Source organism: Ambystoma mexicanum, chromosome 6p (assembly GCF_040938575.1).
Source record: "Ambystoma mexicanum isolate Mex_15411 chromosome 6p, UKY_AmexF1_1, whole genome shotgun sequence".
Lineage (NCBI taxonomy): Eukaryota > Metazoa > Chordata > Amphibia > Caudata > Ambystomatidae > Ambystoma > Ambystoma mexicanum.
In genome coordinates, this window is record NC_090935.1 from 163,583,284 (window position 1) to 163,601,403 (window position 18,120).

The 18,120-nt window shown below is 45.0% G+C and overlaps 1 protein-coding gene across 2 annotated transcripts in view; it reads left to right on the forward strand.

The window, feature by feature from the left end:
* KIAA1328 (KIAA1328 ortholog) overlaps positions 1-4,106 on the forward strand; it is a 1,369,495-nt gene extending 1,365,389 nt beyond the window's left edge. For both annotated transcript variants that reach the window (XM_069626866.1, XM_069626867.1), the window contains one exon: positions 1,951-4,106. In XM_069626866.1, the coding sequence (XP_069482967.1) occupies positions 1,951-2,176 (226 nt within the window). In that variant the 3' untranslated portion in view covers positions 2,177-4,106. The remainder of the gene's footprint in view (positions 1-1,950) is intronic.
* The last annotated feature ends 14,014 nt before the right edge of the window (positions 4,107-18,120 follow it).

The following is an 18,120-nucleotide window of genomic DNA, read 5'->3' on the forward strand; positions in this document are numbered from 1 at the left end:
AGGGTGGATGGTAAGGGTGAAACAGGGATATATTAATTGTGGTCACACCACTGAAAACTCACCCAAATGTTCACTTTGTACAAAGCCAACCTATTTAAATAATTAAGGACACAATTATTAGTACTGTGCGGCTAATTGGTATATAATTAATAGAAAAATATAAACTTAACATACCCTATCCAATTCAGCACGTTGTTTTAAAACATGTAATTGTAAGGAATTCCTTCTCAAAGTTGAAGAATATGCGCCCGTTACAATAGCTCTTTTTCGCCTATTAAAAGTACCAAAACCAAACATAATTGCTGCAGGCCTAATAGTGAGCAATGTTTTGCAGGAAATCTTACTGTCAGATATCATATATTAAATCTTACCCTGAACAAAATGTATACGTCCAGCTTGTTAGAAGCGACTTGGTCATTGACTGCTCAGAAATGTTTCACAAATGACTGTTAGTAGTAGGTCGAATACCTATAGAGGGGTAACCAGAAACCGGCAGCTGACGCACTAAGGAAATGGAAACGGAATAATGAAATTGAAGGAGTTCCTGCTATACAGACACTGCATGATGGATATATTTTAAATGCAGTCCAAAATCCATTTTAATGAAATCTAAACTACTGTTCATAGGTTGTATTTTTCTTGAATTATGAGAACAAATTAAGCTGAGGTCCTACAACAGTATAAAAAATGGAAATATCTGCCTTGCCATCGGATATCAGAGTTTGAAGTTTTTAGTTCAAAACATTTGCCCAGTAGGAGGTAGTGCACATGCCTGTATGTTTACGTATGGAAATCAGAAGGTCCTGCACAATCAATATGGAGGATATCCAAGGCAGAATCAGGATGTCCTCTCAACAGAGACCAATAGAAGATAATCTGTGTGCCCCACCTAGGTTTGGGAAAGTACTTTAAGGAGAAAAGAGATTGTGGATCTGCATGATATCACATCAAGAGATAAAGTTGGGCATATAATGTAGATGGGTGCACCCAGTGGTGTTTTGAAGGGACTCCTTGTAAGCGGTAAGAAGAGCTGGGGAGTGGGTTTTGCGCCAGTAACATAGATGGAATAGCATGGCTATTATCCCTTGCGGGATGCCAGGGAAGTTCAAAGGTTGATTTCTTGGGCAGGCGGGCATAAGGGAGTAGGAGGGGCACTGTTGGTCTAAGAGTATGGTGTGCTTGGTGAAGTTTAGAAGGGCCTGTCCTATGAAGTTGGCAAGGGATGGGGAGAGCGCACTGAGGGAGGGCCTAGACCTGATTCGAATAGGGGCGGGTCATGCTGTTCGGTCAAAGTGTGCGTTTGGTGATGGCTGGACAGGGAGGAAGTAGAGTGGGGTATAAAGAAACAGCAAGTCCTTGTCCGGGGGCCTTTTGGGTGGCTTGGGGTATCTGTAGGTCTTTGGCCAAGTTAAGGGTCTTTGATTATGGCAGGGTTATGATTGCTTGCTTTATAAACCATTAAAAGTGAATTTTTCTCTCTCTCAATGCATCCCTATCCCTAATGCTACATGTCTCTCTCACACACACACACACACACACACACACACACACACCCAAGGCCACTGTCGCGTGCTCGATATTGCTTCTCCCTCCAGGAGAACCCTCTACAGAGACATGTTGACACACTTTCCGCGAGGCATGTGTCAGTCCGCGAGTTGTGCAGAATGGCACATGGGCATCCTACAGTCATCAGTTCTTCTATGCTTCCTCTGGGGTAACTCCTTTGAGATATGGCTCTGCCTTATGCTGTGTACACCTACTAAGTGTACTGCCCGTGTAGGTCTAATGTTCAGAAAATAAGATCAATTTAAATGGTGCTCTTGTTGTTTTCATGGAATTTAAAATGGTAGAACTCTTGTTAACCCGGCGAGTCTAAACTCACTTGCAACTTGATCCTGCATCTTCATTCATTGTTTTCCTAACCCCACACTCCCGTTTTGTTTTGTGAAGGTATGATGCTTCTCTACTGAACCTTGTGGACGGTTTGAGCCCAGTCCCTGCCCACAGGCCACAGCCTCTGCCTCAAGAGCCATTTGACTGGTCCAGCACGCACCTGACGCCATGGAGGCAGCGCAAGCCCGCCCGGCGCCCTGTGGCTGCGACGCTCCGGGGACGCGGCGCAGGAGACGAGGAGCTGGAGGAGAGCCGCATCCTGGAAGAGATTTTCTTCATTTGACCCACATAGTTCCACAGCATTCATGCACACTTTGATTTTAGGACCTTATGCCCCATTGTCTGCAGTGGGTTTGTTTACATTTTTTAAATTGAACTTTTAACTTATTGGTTTGAAAATTGTGTGTACACTAACTATGTCTCCTACCACTCCTTCTGGTTTATAATTTCAGCTTAGAAATCACGTTTCAAACAATGTTTTATACAATTATTTTTTTTAGCTAGAGATCGTAAATTTTAGATTTTTTTAATCTATCGTGCCAAACATTTCTTAAATAATAAAAGACATTAACGGTGATTATGTATCAAATTGATGCCAATATCCAGCTGTCTTTTATGGGAAGTGCATTTTAATATTCCCAGAACAGAATGTGTCCAGTGAAAACCAGAGAAAATGGCACTTGCATCCGGCCTGCCAATGTTGCATTCCCCTGCGCCGCTGCCAAGAGCGGTTCCCATCAACAGTCAGTCCTTCAGCGTTTGATAATGCCACTCTGCCCAGCCGCTGCTGCTGGCACACCAATGGGGCAGCAGCCTGGGCCCCTGAAGGACCACAAACAAGCTGGAATTTCCGGATAACCATGTATATGCAAATTGACTGATTGCTATGTAAATTATTCCAGTGGCATAAATGAGTTGTGTGCGTGCGTGCGCAATATGAGTATTTGGAAATATAGCTTTGCGACCTTTGAATGTGCAGGCATGTTACCCAGACTCGGCTCGTGCGTTTGCCCACGCCACCTCCTGCTGCCTGATGCTCACCCTGATGTACTGCTGCACTTTATGCGTTGCATAAATAGACAATATTTCACTTGCTTCGATTACATACACATTGTCGGAAGGACTTATCATATTTTTACTTCTAGTTGAATTGATTTTTAGGCAATAACAATGATATGGCAGGCCCAAAAACCCGTATAAAACACCTATAAATAAATGTACTTTATTCCTTAAAACTCAAATTAAATCGGTTTCTTATATTGCGCTTCATGTCAGACTGGAGCCTCTAAGCAGTAGCTGTTGGTGGCCTGAACTGCCCTTGCCATCTCTCCTTTCCTTTGCCCAGGCAAATCTCTTAGCCTATGCGCCTATGGGGTAATATTGCCAGTGCTGTGCGATATACCATTCGGATGCTGCAGCCCTCCCCCTCCATTTCTAACTGCTTAGGTTGCTATTCCAATAATGCATGTTAAGCAAATAGTGGGGCCTGGTTATTTTATCGCAAACATTACAGAGTGGTACATAACAGAGCAGACAAGAACACTGAAAAACACTGAAAAGATATAATAAATATATAACTGGTAGTGGGTAAGGGGTTAAAATGGGTCTGGATGGGGTTGGGATGGTGTTATAAGATCGGGAAATCGGGGGCTTGGGAGAGGAACCACCCAAATTAAAAAAGAAATCTGTGTTTTTCGGTATCTTGACCGTTTGAAATCTACCACTCTGTAATGTCCGTCGGTAAATTCACATATAACCACAAAAGTCTGTTTGAAGGAAACACAATTGTTTGTTCGGCTGTTTCTTCAATTTATCCTCTGTGTGTGTGTGTGTCTGTCTGTCTGTCTATCCTTGTGGGGACCTAAACCCAAGTCCCCACATGGTAATGTGTCCCAAATGGCTTAAAAGACATCTGTGCCAATTTTTACAACTTTTGAAAAAATGGGCTTGTGGGGACCTGTGTTTATTTTGGTGTGTGGATTTTTTTTCTCAGCTCTGCCCCCGTAGGCTGGATGTGGTATTGCATTCATCAACACACGGACAGGAATTTAAACACACTTCATAAATCTGATGCCCTACATGCTTAGGCAACAGGCAGCAGATTCATGGGAACCATTTATAAACACTCAAAATTGTGTTTTAATGGCTTAAACTCTTTCCTCGTTGTGTTTAAATGGAAAATAAATGAAATAAAGCAGGGTGTTTTGCATGTTTACAGACTTTTATAAAAAATCAATACTTAACGGAAGTATTTCCTTATTGCACAACACATTTCCAGATTCAATTTAAGCACCGGCTTCTTTTGTAACAAACCAATCAAAATGTGACTTTACTTCCTTATGTTTCTGTAAATATGTTGAAGTCCCCACAGAGGTGGTGCGTGATTATATTGAATTCCACACTGTGAAGATCTTACACATATTGTGTGCAATGATGCCATCTTGCCTTTAGTATGATATGTGAATTAGTTGAATGTTAGCTTGACATTTATTTCACATGGTTGATGTTTATTTGATACCAATTGGATCTCATTACAAGTTCAGTGGTAAGGGGAAAAAGTGGCAGTAACGGAATTCCTGCCACTTTACCTATCTGCTGTTATAATGGTTTTTAAAAATGGATGCTAATTCTTCTGGTGGAATTAACCCTGTAGATACTAGCACCAGAGGAATAAACATTTAAAACCAGAAATAATTCCACCAGGGCTAAATCCACTGGAGGAATTAGTGCCGGAAACAAAAATGCTAATTCCATCGTATGTTCAGGTTGAAATACTGGACTAAACACTACCAAAAATAGTAGCTAATTGAACCAAAAACAAAAGGTGAAGGTAAATGCATTCAGGTGATGGAAATGAAGCCACAGGCACACCCAATTGGCCATGAAAGGGTATGTGAGGCCCATACCTCCTCCAGAGACATTTTCCAACACAATGCAGCCACTATATGCAGCCACTAGACATAGCAAACCCCAGGCTCTAAGAGTTCCTTCTGTACATTAAGCTGAAGAGGCATGCACAGCTGCATCACAGAGTACAACCAGCACACATTTACAGGAAACACCTTGCAAGGATAGCAACCATTCCTTGGGTTAAGCAATCTCCCTAGGTACTACCTGTTGAACAGCTAATAACAATTTAGCGCCTTAACAGAGAGACGTCAGCTGAGCTACTCTCCCTGATAAAGGCAAATCTACAAAGAATGATCAACACAAGAACAGCCATCCTGCCATTGCTGTATCTTTTGTCAGTGCTGTACGTTTCAGAACAAGCACCTTCCAGCACATTATGAGCATGCTGCATGGCTTGTTGCAGCCCATGTTTTCAATTGTGCTTGCCCAGGTTCTGGACACTGTAGAGGAGCAGCTGAATGCCTCTGCAGGATGTCCTGTCCTCCTACTGCCTGTATTTTGGGAGGCTGAAACTGCACCATGTTTGCCACCAATAGTTGTGACCATACCGCATAGAGTATTTGAGAAAAGATACCCATTAAGAAAGCCATACGTGATGTACCCCCATAGAGTTGACAATCTCTTGGAAGAGATTCCTGAAGGAATATGAAGATGAAAGAAGGAGAAGCTGGTGACATCACAAGAAGTGAGATTGACGCACTGAGAAGAGTGGCTGAAGAAGAGGATGTATGGACCTTATAGAAACTGATGACTAAATATGGAATTGCATGAACATCATTATGCAGAAATGAAGATTGCACGCGTAAAGAGCACTGCAGAAAATGCAAGCCGTTTAATAATGTACAAATGCATAAACGCAAGTAGAACAAACAATCTTAGAAGCTATCTATACGTAGTGAATAGGCTGCAGGCAAAGCCATCTTTATATAGTGTGTGGACATCAGTGTCACAATTTTAGTAAGTTCAAATCCACAGCGAAAGAAGGATTGAGAGATGTTTGTGTCGCAGCACAGAATCAGCTGGAGATCACAGACTTGAAGGGTGAAGCTGTTTGTCCTGGTGTCAAAGCTGAAGCAGCCGAGAACTGGTTATCTATCCATGAAAAACAGAAACCGTGAGACGTTGAATCATCTTGTGTTAAGGTGCAAAGAAGGAACAGCATGAGTGCCAAGTTTATTAAAGACAATGAAATGCTTCAAAACAGGCTGCAATACGGGCTCTTGTCACGTAAACCAAGGATGTAAATAGGAGTTAGGCATGCAGACCAGAACTGTGATAAGCGTGTGCCTGTACTCCCTTTTATTCCCAAGAGAAGAGAATCTCCTGCAAGGCCAAGTTCAAGGGCAGACGGCATGGCAGAAGGCATGGGCGATGAGAGATGAGGGGCTAATTGGGTGGGAAGCAAAAGTCATGCCCACCTCCCGGCACCTGGGAATGAACTTATGTGCTGCTAAGGAGCCGAATGTTCCAGACATGGTACAAGCGTGCCAACTAGTTGTAGGGGGCCCTATAGCAAAGGGCTTTATAGGAGCCAATAGTATTATGTGTACTTAATAAGTGTTGAAGATGACTTGCACTAGGGGTGGGCATAAGTTGTCCACCTGACTATAGAGACCCAATCACAACCTGTTCCTATATAGAAAGTATACTTAGATGTTCCCCTTGACCCAAACACAACACCGCCATAGGTTTCTTTTATTTGCTACATAGTATGACATCACTTATGATGGATTTTCAGTACTTAAGTGTATTTATACATGATTTGCATTGAGAGCTCGAGCAAATGTCCGTTGATGTCCATTGTAACTCCCTATTTTAGACAATTGATATTAAAACAGTTGCATGAGACGTTTTGCCATCTACCTCAGTCGGTCTGATTATTTGGTGCAAGAGTTATTCTGCATCCCTTCCATGCATGACATGTTACTGATTAATGACCTTGAGTTCAACACACTCGTGCAGTATGCAATCGAGTACATCTCCCTGCCCATCACCCATGCACAGGTAAAGGCAACAAAGGCACAGTTGTTTATGACATCCCACTTCCCCAACATCATTGCAGCACTGGTGACATTGGTGGTACCCAAAGCCTTGGAAGCGGTGTACCATAACGGGAAACAGCAACATTCTCTTAACACACAGGTCACCTGTGATGCAGAGCTCAATGCGACCCATTGCTATGCCCGCTACTCCAGGTTCCACCCATGATGCCATGCCCTTGTGCAACAGTACACTACAGTATATATGGTGACCCAACCAGGCCAACAGACCTGGATCCTGCGTAAATACAGTCAACATCAAACACACATTCAGGGTTCACAAGTGCAAAGGGTAGGACCGATGAGGGGGTGGAGTTTAACTTATGTGATTGTAATGTAATGCATGCCCTATCACAGCCCTGTGCTAGGACCTGCCCTGTGACCAAGCACATAAGAAGCTCTAGCCCACTGGACAAAGCCCTGCAGGATAACATCTGGTCATGAAAGGAATGCAAAAAGCCAAATGAACGATGTCTGAACTACAAGTCTCCCAATGTATAAGAAATCTATACCTAGTTAGGAGACGGCACAGTTCTCTGCTGTAAAATGACCGACGTAACACTGACAAGAAGAGATGGCACAAAAAGTGCATCGTATGAAGGAGAATCACGGTCACAAAGTGCACAAGATTATCAGAAAGTATATCAAGGCACATGCATGAGTGCACAGTACTGAAGATTAAAAGATAACATGTGTTCTATATAAGGAGCCCGATCAACAAAAGCAGATCTCTAGAATTGCGGCAAAGTAAAAATGAAGTTTTGAAATGGAGGATATTAATGACTTAATTGGCAAATCATCTGGTGCTTGGGCACCCGGTTTGAATGGACTAAGCAACCAATCTTGGGCACACACACTGTTCTTATTGTTTAAGGATATTCTAATTGAAAAACGAATACACAATATTTTGAAATTATCTAACAATATCCCCATCAAATAGTTACAGGTAAACAGCCTTAATAGATGCAGAGAGCAAATGATTGTCTTCCTATTTACTAAGGGAACTATAAGAATGGGCTTCCTTAACAGTCTGCTTATCAAAACAGCATACAGGTTTTAGGAAAATAATTGGCACAATGATTAATGATCGATTTGTAATCGATGCACTTGTACAAATATGACAAAAGATGCCTCCCTTATTTGGTGCATCTATTGATCTGTCATTAGCATTTTACATGGTTGGCCATGGGGTGGGGGGCTTGATTTCACTGTGGGGACCTAAAGCCAGGTCCCCACATGGTAAAGTACTTCAAATTATTTAAAATGATTTAAAAAACAACTGTGCTAATTTTCGCATCTTTTAAAAAATGGACCTTGTGGGGACCTGTGTTTATTTTCGTGTGTGTATTCATTTTCTCAGCAATGCCCCCGTAGACCGGAGGCTGTACTGCATGCAGTCTTCAACACACACTTGGGATTTTAAACACTCTTCAGCATTATGATACTCAAACTATTGGCAGACAGCCGAGCATTTTCAAAGGAAAATGTGTTGCCACACATTATAGGTTTCAGACGAATACAAAGTTCTATTTAATGTAATTTTCCCCTTTTAATAAAATTAAGTATAAATCAAATGTAGTCTTACATTTGTCCTTTATATATGTTCAAAGTGTTTATTTTGAGCTATTTTAGGGCATAACTACACTATTTGATATATTAGTCATTATTTTAGTGCTAGAATACTTCCACATGACAGTTGATTGATTGGCTGCGGGTAAAATAAACAAGTTTTTCTTGGCCGTTTTTGAAGTCAGGAGTTGCTTTAGCTGCCTGCGTTTCAGTACAGGTGATGTTATAATGAATTGTAGCATACATAACTGTTTTCTTTGCCTACTACCTTACAATGTAGAATGTTTCCCTGTAACACATTAATGGGCTGATTCTCAAAGAATCAGACATCATAAAATAGCTCTGGCGATGCTATGTCTTTTATAGAACTTATTGACAAAGGTGATTTGCACATTTCATAGGCACTGTACTCTATTGCAAATGGTTAACTGGTCAATTCTTTGAGTATATAGCGTTAGCACTAATATACTGAGACGTTCTGAGCACCAACGTGGCTTCTGGTAGTGCAACTCACTATGACGGATGTTAAATTGCATAACGTTGAAAATTCCCAAAAAAACAAATTTCCATCGCTGTATGAGGCATAGAAACACCAGTGAGACAGCAACAGTTCACACTGCAAGTGCCTTGTTTAGAAGCATCAGATATGTGTACATTGCCCAGCCCTTTGAGCCTGACTCAAACAAGCTATAGGTGGAGATGTGGATTTTCCTTGCGTTGAAAAGTGTGTACTGTTTGTGAATACAAATGTGCTTCCTTTGGCGAAGAAACAGCCCCACTAATCACCAAACATATGCAATTATGCAACATTCAGAGGGGATGAGACCGACACTGAAGTCCCTACAGAGATGGTGCCCTATGATATTCAAGTTATGTATGTATGATGTGTGATAATGTTGCAGTCCCTACAGTAGTGGTGTGTGTTGATGTTGAAGTCCCCTCTGGGATGGTGTGTGATGATACTGAAGTCCCCACTAGGATGTGGTATGATAACTCTGAAGTCCCAACTGGGATGGGTTATGATACTGAACTTCCCACTGGGATGGTGTGTGATGATTTTGAAATCCCAAGAGGGATGGTGTGTAACAATAGTGAGGTCCCCACTGGGATGGTGCATGATGATACAGAAGTCCCCACTGGGGTGGTGCGTGATGATACTGAAGTCCTCACTGTGATGGTGCGTGATGATACTGAAGTCCCCACTGGGATGGTGCGTGGTGATACTGAAGTCCTCACTGGGATGGTGCGTGATGATACTGAAGTCCCCACTGGGATAATGTGTGATGATACTGAAGTCCCCACTGGGATAATGTGTGATGATACTGAAGTCCCCACTGGGATAATGTGTGATGATACTGAAGTCCCCACTGGGATAATGTGTGATGATACTGAAGTCCCCACTGTGATGGTGTGTGATACTACTGAAGTCCCCACTGGGATAGTGTGTGATGCTACTGAAGTCCCCACTGTGATGGTGCGTGATGATACTGAAGTTCCCACTGTGATGGTGTGTGATGCTACTGAAGTCCCCACTGGGATAGTGTGTGATTCTACTGAAGTCCCCACTGTGATGGTGCGTGATGATACTGAAGTTCCCACTGGGATGGTGCGTGATGATACTGAAGTCCCCAGTGGGATAGTGTGTGATGATCTTAAAGTCTTCCACAGATGGTGCATGGTAATATAGAAGTGTCCGCCGATATGGGTGTCATTATGTTGAAGCCGAAATAACGATGAGGTGTCATAATATGGAGGATTCCACAAAGAGGACGTTGGATTACTATGGCCCAACGTTGATGTTGTCTGATGGTTTGGATAACTCCACAAGTCTGTTGTGTGAAGATATTGAATTCTCCACAGGGATGGTGCATGATGTGCAAATGGAAATTTCCCATCTGTGAAAGGTACAGTGAGTAAAAAGCATGTGCCGCAAACTCTCATCTCACAACAGGTCATCAGCCATGTTTTTTCTGGAGAGGAGCGCCTACTACCTTTTTTGTAAATATGGTGCATGATGATATAAGTTTACAAAGATTCAGAATATCATTATATTGAATCCCCAGAAGGATGAGGAGTTATGTGGTAATTTCCACACAGATGGTGTATGATACACAGATGGTGGTTGATGATATTAATGTCCATACAGTGATAGTGTGTGATGATTAAGATGTCCCCATCAAGATGATATGTAATTCAAAGAATGCAAAGGGAGGTTCTGTTATTATATTGTATTTTTACAGATGATACAGATGTCTCCACAGGAATAGTTTATGATAATGTTGAGATCCTGCCATGGATAGTCTGAGATTATTGCCAAAATGTGGATGTTTTTCAGTTGTGTTCAAGTCTGCATAGGGATGGTGTGCAATGACATTTAACTATTTACAGAAATTATGAATTTTGCCATTGATAATTCCACATGGATGGTGATATTCCAGTGAGGAGGTTGAGGTTCCCATGCAATGTTCTAGTATGACTTTGGATGTGTGATAAACTCTCCTCATGGATTTTCTATGCTGCTATTGATGACTCCAAAGCGATTTTTTAGGGGGCGTGGCCAGCAACGGGACGATAAGGACGTGAGCTCCTGGCGCTCCGACGGCCGCAGCAAACAGCCTGAATAAATAGCCTGCTACAAATGGCATATCCTTCCAAAAAACATACCCTCCTGAAGGCAAGTGCCCCTGGCACACGCAGGGAAAGTTCCGGGCCGAAACGCACCACGTTGAGCGAGTTCGGAGCGGCGGAAAGGAGGCGCCGCGCGCGAGGCATCGCATGATCAAAATGGCCGCCCTCACTGGAGCGAGGCGGAACGGCAGGAAGGCGTTCTGAGGGAATACCGCGACCATCCACCGCAAACTGTACAGTAAAATGGCCTATACGCTACATATAACAACAATCTGCTGGGCGGCCTTGGACGATGAGGGCGAGACTCTTACTGCACGCCCCGAGCTGCACGCCCTGAGCGGCACGCCAGGGCCAGTGGAGAAGAGCCCGAGAACTGGTCGAGGAGGTGAACTGGTTGCCCGCCACACACTGCGGCGAACAAGGAGAAAAGGCCCCCCCGAGTGGAGCATAGAGGACTACCCCGGTGCCGAGACCGGTGGAAAGTGTTGCCGCCACCTTTTACAGCAGTCTGGACTGCAATGCATATCGGCATCCGGCATGGGCAAAGACAAATCCAGAAGATTGATATCCCAGAGCAGGATTGATCAATTTACTACGCCAACAACTAACGGCCAACCAGAACAAATGCATGACCAAGCGGACGCCATGGCGGAAACAGAAGGCACGATCTCCCTAAAGGACATCATGGCGGCCATAGCCGACTCGCGTGCTTCCATGTTGCAGAAAATGGACGGCATCAGCATGGACGTTTCCCTCCTGCAACATGACCTCCAGAAGCTGACATCGCACACCGGCGAGGCAGAACAACGTATTTCGGGTGCGGAGGATGGAATAAGGAACATAGAACAGCAGTTGGCTAGAGTTACAACGCAATTGAAAACCATGGAGGAACGGGTGGATCAGAGTGAGGGCAGATCCAGGCGAAATAACGTAAGGATCCTGGGGCTGCCGGAAAAAGCGGAAGGCCCACATATGGAGCTGTTTCTGGAACAGTGGTTTACAGACATGTTTGAAGACAATACATTCTCCAACTTCTTTTCCATTGAACGAGCCGACCGAGTGCCGACGGGTCGTCCAATTCCGGGCGCCCCGCCTCGCACAGTGATCGCCAAACTTTTGAACTATCGTGATCGCGATGCGCTGATCCAGTCCGCAAGGGCGAAAGGCACCCTCACCTATAACAGATCCAAAATAGCATTCTTCCCAGACTACACCAGGGAAGTGCAAAAGGCTAGACAATCGTTCGATCCATTAAAAAAACAACTACAAGCCCTCAAAGTAAAATATGGCCTGATGTTCCCTGCCCAACTTAAAATCTACCATCGAGGCACAACAGTCCACTTCACCGACCCCAGAGAGGCGAGGAGATGGGCGGAACAACATATCGAGGGAGACTGGCAGGCAGCGAGAGGCAACAGACAGAGAAATGGAGCACCCCGCGCCCGACCGGGTCCTGACCCGCCAGATCTACAACCGCCTGCACCGGGAATCGCACCACAACTGCAGGGATAACAGCACCGACTCCCAGAAAAGATGCGAACAGAAACTCTCGAGACCTGACAATGCCGAGCCTAAGGTACTGTACAAGAACCCTATACTGACCACGTTTATGGACTAGCCGTGAGGAGACACACAGCTAAGCGGCCAGTCCAGATGGGAGAGCCCCCCCCCCTTCTCCTCTGGTGCGACCGGAGCCTACACAACTCCGAATAGTTTATTTGTTAGCGGGCGCACTCAGCCACGGTTAGCTGAGGCTTGTTTCGTTGAATGTTCGGGCGACAGATGCTTCGAGTTAGGAGTTATAGGGTGGGGAATGGGAAGTTTGTTTAATTACGGTTTTGTTCAGAAAAGGGTCCGAAGCTCAAACCTAGAACGCTATACCACAACACCATCCGCAAATGGCACGTGCACATGGTGCTACCAGCCGATGATCAACCTGCACCCTTTACCAGATGACCTCCACTAACACTGATGTCAAGACCTTACGACTCCTAACCTGGAATGTTAATGGGATGGGAGCAGGAATTAAGAGACGACTTATCACACAACTCCTAAATCGCCACACACCAGACATAGCCTTCCTTACAGAAACCCACCTAGCAGGCACTACATGTACCCTATTTAAACGCACCAACTATAGAATTGCAATACATGCTGGATTCACCACGGGCTCCCGGGGGGTGCTTATCTTAATACATAAACGATTACCCCTGACCATGACACGGGTCACTCAAGATACCGGCGGCAGATACACACTCATTACTGGAACACTATGGAACCAGACGATAACTTTACTCGGGGTTTACTCGCCACCGTCACTGCTCAACACCCTACTACAGGACATTACACCTCTGATCTCGGGTGATAATTCAGACCTACTAGTAATTGGGGGTGCCTTCAACGAAGTCATGGAGGTGGGGATGGACCGCTCACACTTGAGAGGAAGAAATCCCACTGTTCGCACCAAATTAGCGGTGTTCACCACAGCCATGGGACTGCAGGACGTGTGGCGCGACCTGCACCGGGACGCAAGGGAATACTCCTTCCACTCAGGGGCACACGCCTCATTATCGCGATTAGACTACTTCTTCCTGCCCGGGCCAGAGGCTCACAGGGCCGCTAAGGCAACTCTGCTGCCGCGCGGCATATCAGATCACTCCCCCCTACTACTTGAGCTTAATATGGCTAGGCGCCGCCCGCCCCCCTCCTGGCGCTTAAATAACTATTACTTGGGCTTCCCAGACTTTCTGGAGCAAATGCAACGAACGACAGAAACCTATTTTGAGTTAAACACAGGATCAGTAGATGATCCGGAGATCCTGTGGGAGGCACTCAAGCCAGTGCTGAGGGGTGAGATCCTAGCATGGTCCACTGCACACCGTAAGAATCACCAACAGAAATTGGTGGAAGCCGAAGCACAAGTGACCCAGGCCAAACTTAACCACCTAGCACTAGATCAGCCAGAAACGAATCGAGCGCTAACACTTGCTCAAAAATGTTTGCAGAATATTGCGTTAGATAACGGTAGGCAGGCACATATGGCGACGAGAGCTAGAATATATGAGACCGGCGATAAAGCCGGTAAAATGCTGGCATGGTTAGAGAAACGTGAGACAGGCAGCGGCCAGGTCAGGGCGCTAAGATCAGAAGGAGCTGAACCCTTGCGGACCGACAGCGATATAGCCGAGGGCTTTGCGGCTTACTATACGGAACTTTACAGGTCACCCACATTGCCCATCAATAGATCGGTGCTAGATGACATAGCCCTGCCCACTCTAAGCACTGAGCAGCAAGCTCTACTTGAGGAAGATATCACAGAGGAGGAACTGATAGCGGCCATGTCAGAACTCCAGACGGGAAAGACACCAGGGCCAAATGGCTTCCCGATTGAGTTGTGGCGCAAACTCGGAACAAATGTGATTGCCCCCCACCTACTGCAAATGTTCCTACAGTGCAAGGAGAAAGGACGCCTACCGGCAGATACCGGAAGGCCACAGTGATAGTGATTCCCAAAGCAGACAAACCGCCGGACCTCTGTAGCTCATACCGACCAATCTCACTCATCAATAGTGAGACCAAAATACTAGCGAAAGTACTAGCTAACCGATTACAAAAGGTCATCACAACACTAATTCATCCCGACCAGTGCGGTTTCATGCCGAAACGGTCGACCCGCATGAACATCCACAGGCTACACACTGTAATAGAGAAAGCGCACTCCACCCGAGGCCCGCTGGCTGCACTAGCGATTGTCTTCGAAAAGGCTTTCGACTCGGTGTACTGGGAGGCAATTTGGGAAATAATGGGCCGGATGGGGTTTGGTCCCCAGATTCTGAGCTGGGTGCAGCTCCTATATGAATCCCCCGAGGCACAAATGAGAGTGAACGGGTGGCCATCGCACACCTTTAAGCTCGGGAAGGGAACTAGACAGGGATGTCCATTATCCGCCATGATATTTGCCCTGGCTGTGGAACCGCTAGCTGAGGCATTGAGAACGTCACCGGCTTGGTGTGGTATCCAGTGGGAAGATGGGCGGGAGGATAGGGTCTCCCTATACGCGGACGACTTGCTTCTCTACTTAAAAGATCCGCACCAGGCCTGCTCCACGATCATAGCCATACTAGACAGCTACAGTACCTTCAGCGGGCTAAGAGTAAACTGGCCCAAATCAATACTATTCCCAATAGGCACCACTACTTTCACTCCACCAGCTAACTGTCCCTTTCGCCTAGAAACCGAATAGTTTAAATACCTTGGCATACAAATTACTAACGACCTGAGCAGGTACGTGGCTAATAATCTTCATCCGATAACGACCAAGTTCATAGAAAATGCTAGGCACTGGGACTCCCTCCCGCTGAGCCTATTGGGAAGAGCGGCATTATTCAAAATGATGGCTCTCCCACGCTTCCTATACATTCTACAAAATGCCCCGCTACACGTCCCGGCGGAAGAATTTAAAAAGATAGATAATACACTGAGGAAGCTCATGTGGAACAACGGACATCCACGTATTGCGCTGGGTACTCTACAACGCTCCATCTGGGAGGGAGGGATAGGGCTCCCCTGCCTACAGTCCTACTACTGGGCTAGTCAAATGGCAGTGGTCAACGACTTTCTGCACAGGGACACTACGTTGCCGCACAATAGACTGGGGAGGGCCAGTGAACGCGCTAGACCACAAACTGAACTCCTTTACAAAGCGTCTCATAACTCAGCTCCACAAACAATGCTCTCACACATCGCCCGAGTATGGACAGACACGCACAAGTTCCTGGGATGGGAGGGGAAGATCACTCCACTACAGCCCCTGTGGAACAACAGAAACTTACCCGAGGTAAACAAACTGCAGAGATGGCATACATGGTTACAGTGTGACATCAGCACGGTGGGTGATATCGTAGAAGGGGGCAAATTGGTGTCCTTCGAAACACTAGAGTCCAGGTTCCACCTCTCTGACACTGAACTGTTCCAATATACACAGATGCAACATGCCCTACAAGCCCATCTCCCGGCACTTAAAGACATGGCCGAAAGCACCCCCCTCGAAAGAAACATAGTGGAGACAAGCATAGAGGCCAAAGTAACGTCTACCATGTATACTGCCATCACTTCCTTTGCCACCACTGAACTAAACAGCCTAAGGGGCAAGTGGGAAAGGGACCTAGGACTCATACAGCCAGAAGACTGGGTGGGGGCCCTCATGTACCCCCGGGAGGTGGCCATTTCGGCCAGACTTAGACTTGTACAACTGAAAATTCTGCATAGAATTTACTACCCCAGGGTGGCACTATATCGTTGGGGGAAGACATCTGACCCACACTGTCTCCGATGCAAGAGGGAAGAGGGAACCTTTTTTCACATACTATGGGACTGCAGTACTGGCAAAACTGCTGCGATGAACTTTCACGGGTACTGGGGAGAACGATACACAGAGACCCAAAGCTACTCCTGCTCGGGATAGAGGAAGAGGGAGAGGCATCTAAATATGAGAAGCTGCTTTTATCGACGACCTCGGCGATTATTAAAAGGAACATTGCACAACTATGGGGTTCGGAAACCACGCCACAGTACGAACAATGGGTGACGGACGTCAACATATGCATCGCGATGGAAAGGAGAGTATACGCGGCCAGGGGATGCCCGAGGATAGCAGATAAGATATGGAACATGTGGGAGGAGACCCAGTGACTACAATAACCTGAATAATGGACGGTAGGGCACAATGTGCATTGTGCAAGAGTACTCTGATCTGGCACGTAGCGTGAGAAACAACGGACACCACAAGTCCTCTTTCTTCCTTTCTTCTTTTTCTTCCTTTCACGTTTTCTTTTTGCCTGGCCAAGGACTGTTCCACTGGTCATACAGGTTGTATGTTTATAAGAAGAATGTATGTTTTATGATGTTGAACCGAAAATACAATAAAATGTGTTATCAAAAAAAAAGAATGACAAAGCGATTTTTTATAATGGTGCTGAATTCCTTCCAGGGTGGTCTTTGGGTATACTGAAAATGCATACCTCAATTGTATGTATGATAATACTGTCTAGTGAAAGATCCAATTTAAGTAGACACAGAATTCCATTTGGCTGCTATACATTGCCCAAATGGTGGGGGTGGGGCAGTCTGATGATATTCAAGACCATGTCCCTAAAGGGATGGTCTGAGATGACATGTAGTCTGCAAGTGTGTATTATCACTTTGAAGCTACCTCCTGGAATATCTTCAGAATGTTTATTTTTAGCTATTTTAGAGCATAGCTGTACACTGTTTGATGTGTTATTCATTATTTTAGTGCACAGAATATTTCAAAAGTACTGTTTATTGTTTGGCTGTAGGTATAATAAACAAGTCGTCGTGACTTTCTTTCCTGGCAGTTTTTGAAATCAAGAATTACTTTAGCTGCCTGATATTCAGTACTGGGGAGGTTACGATGAATTGTAGCATGTGTCACCTTTTTTGCCCGCTATCTTGCAATTCAGAATATTTCCCTATAATACATCAATGGGCCAATTCAGAAAATACCAGATATCACAAAATAGCTCTGGGGATGCAATAATTTTTACAGGCTTTATTCACAAAGGTGACTTGCCCATTTCATAGAGGCTATGCTCCATTGCAAATGGTGCACTGGTCAGTTCTTTCAGTACATTAGTATTATCACTAATGTACTGAGAAGTTCTGAGCACCAACATGGCTGCATGTAGTGCATTTCACTATAATGGGTGTTAAATGGCATACCGTAGAGAATTCCCTAAAAACAAAAAAACACATTTCCATCACTGTATGAGGGATAGAAACATTAGTGGGACAGCAAGAGTTCACACTGAAAATGCCCTGTTTAGAAGGGTCAGATATGTATGCTTTGCAGAGTCCTTTGAGCCTGTCCCAAACAAGCTATGGGCGGAGATGTGGATTTTCCTTGCATTGAAAAGTGTGTACCATGTGTGAATACAGATGTGCTTCCCTTGGTGGAGAAACCACCCCACTAATCACCAAACATATGCAATTCTGCTACATTATTCAGAGGGGATCAGACTGAAATTGAAATCTCCACACAGATGGTGCCCTATGATATTTA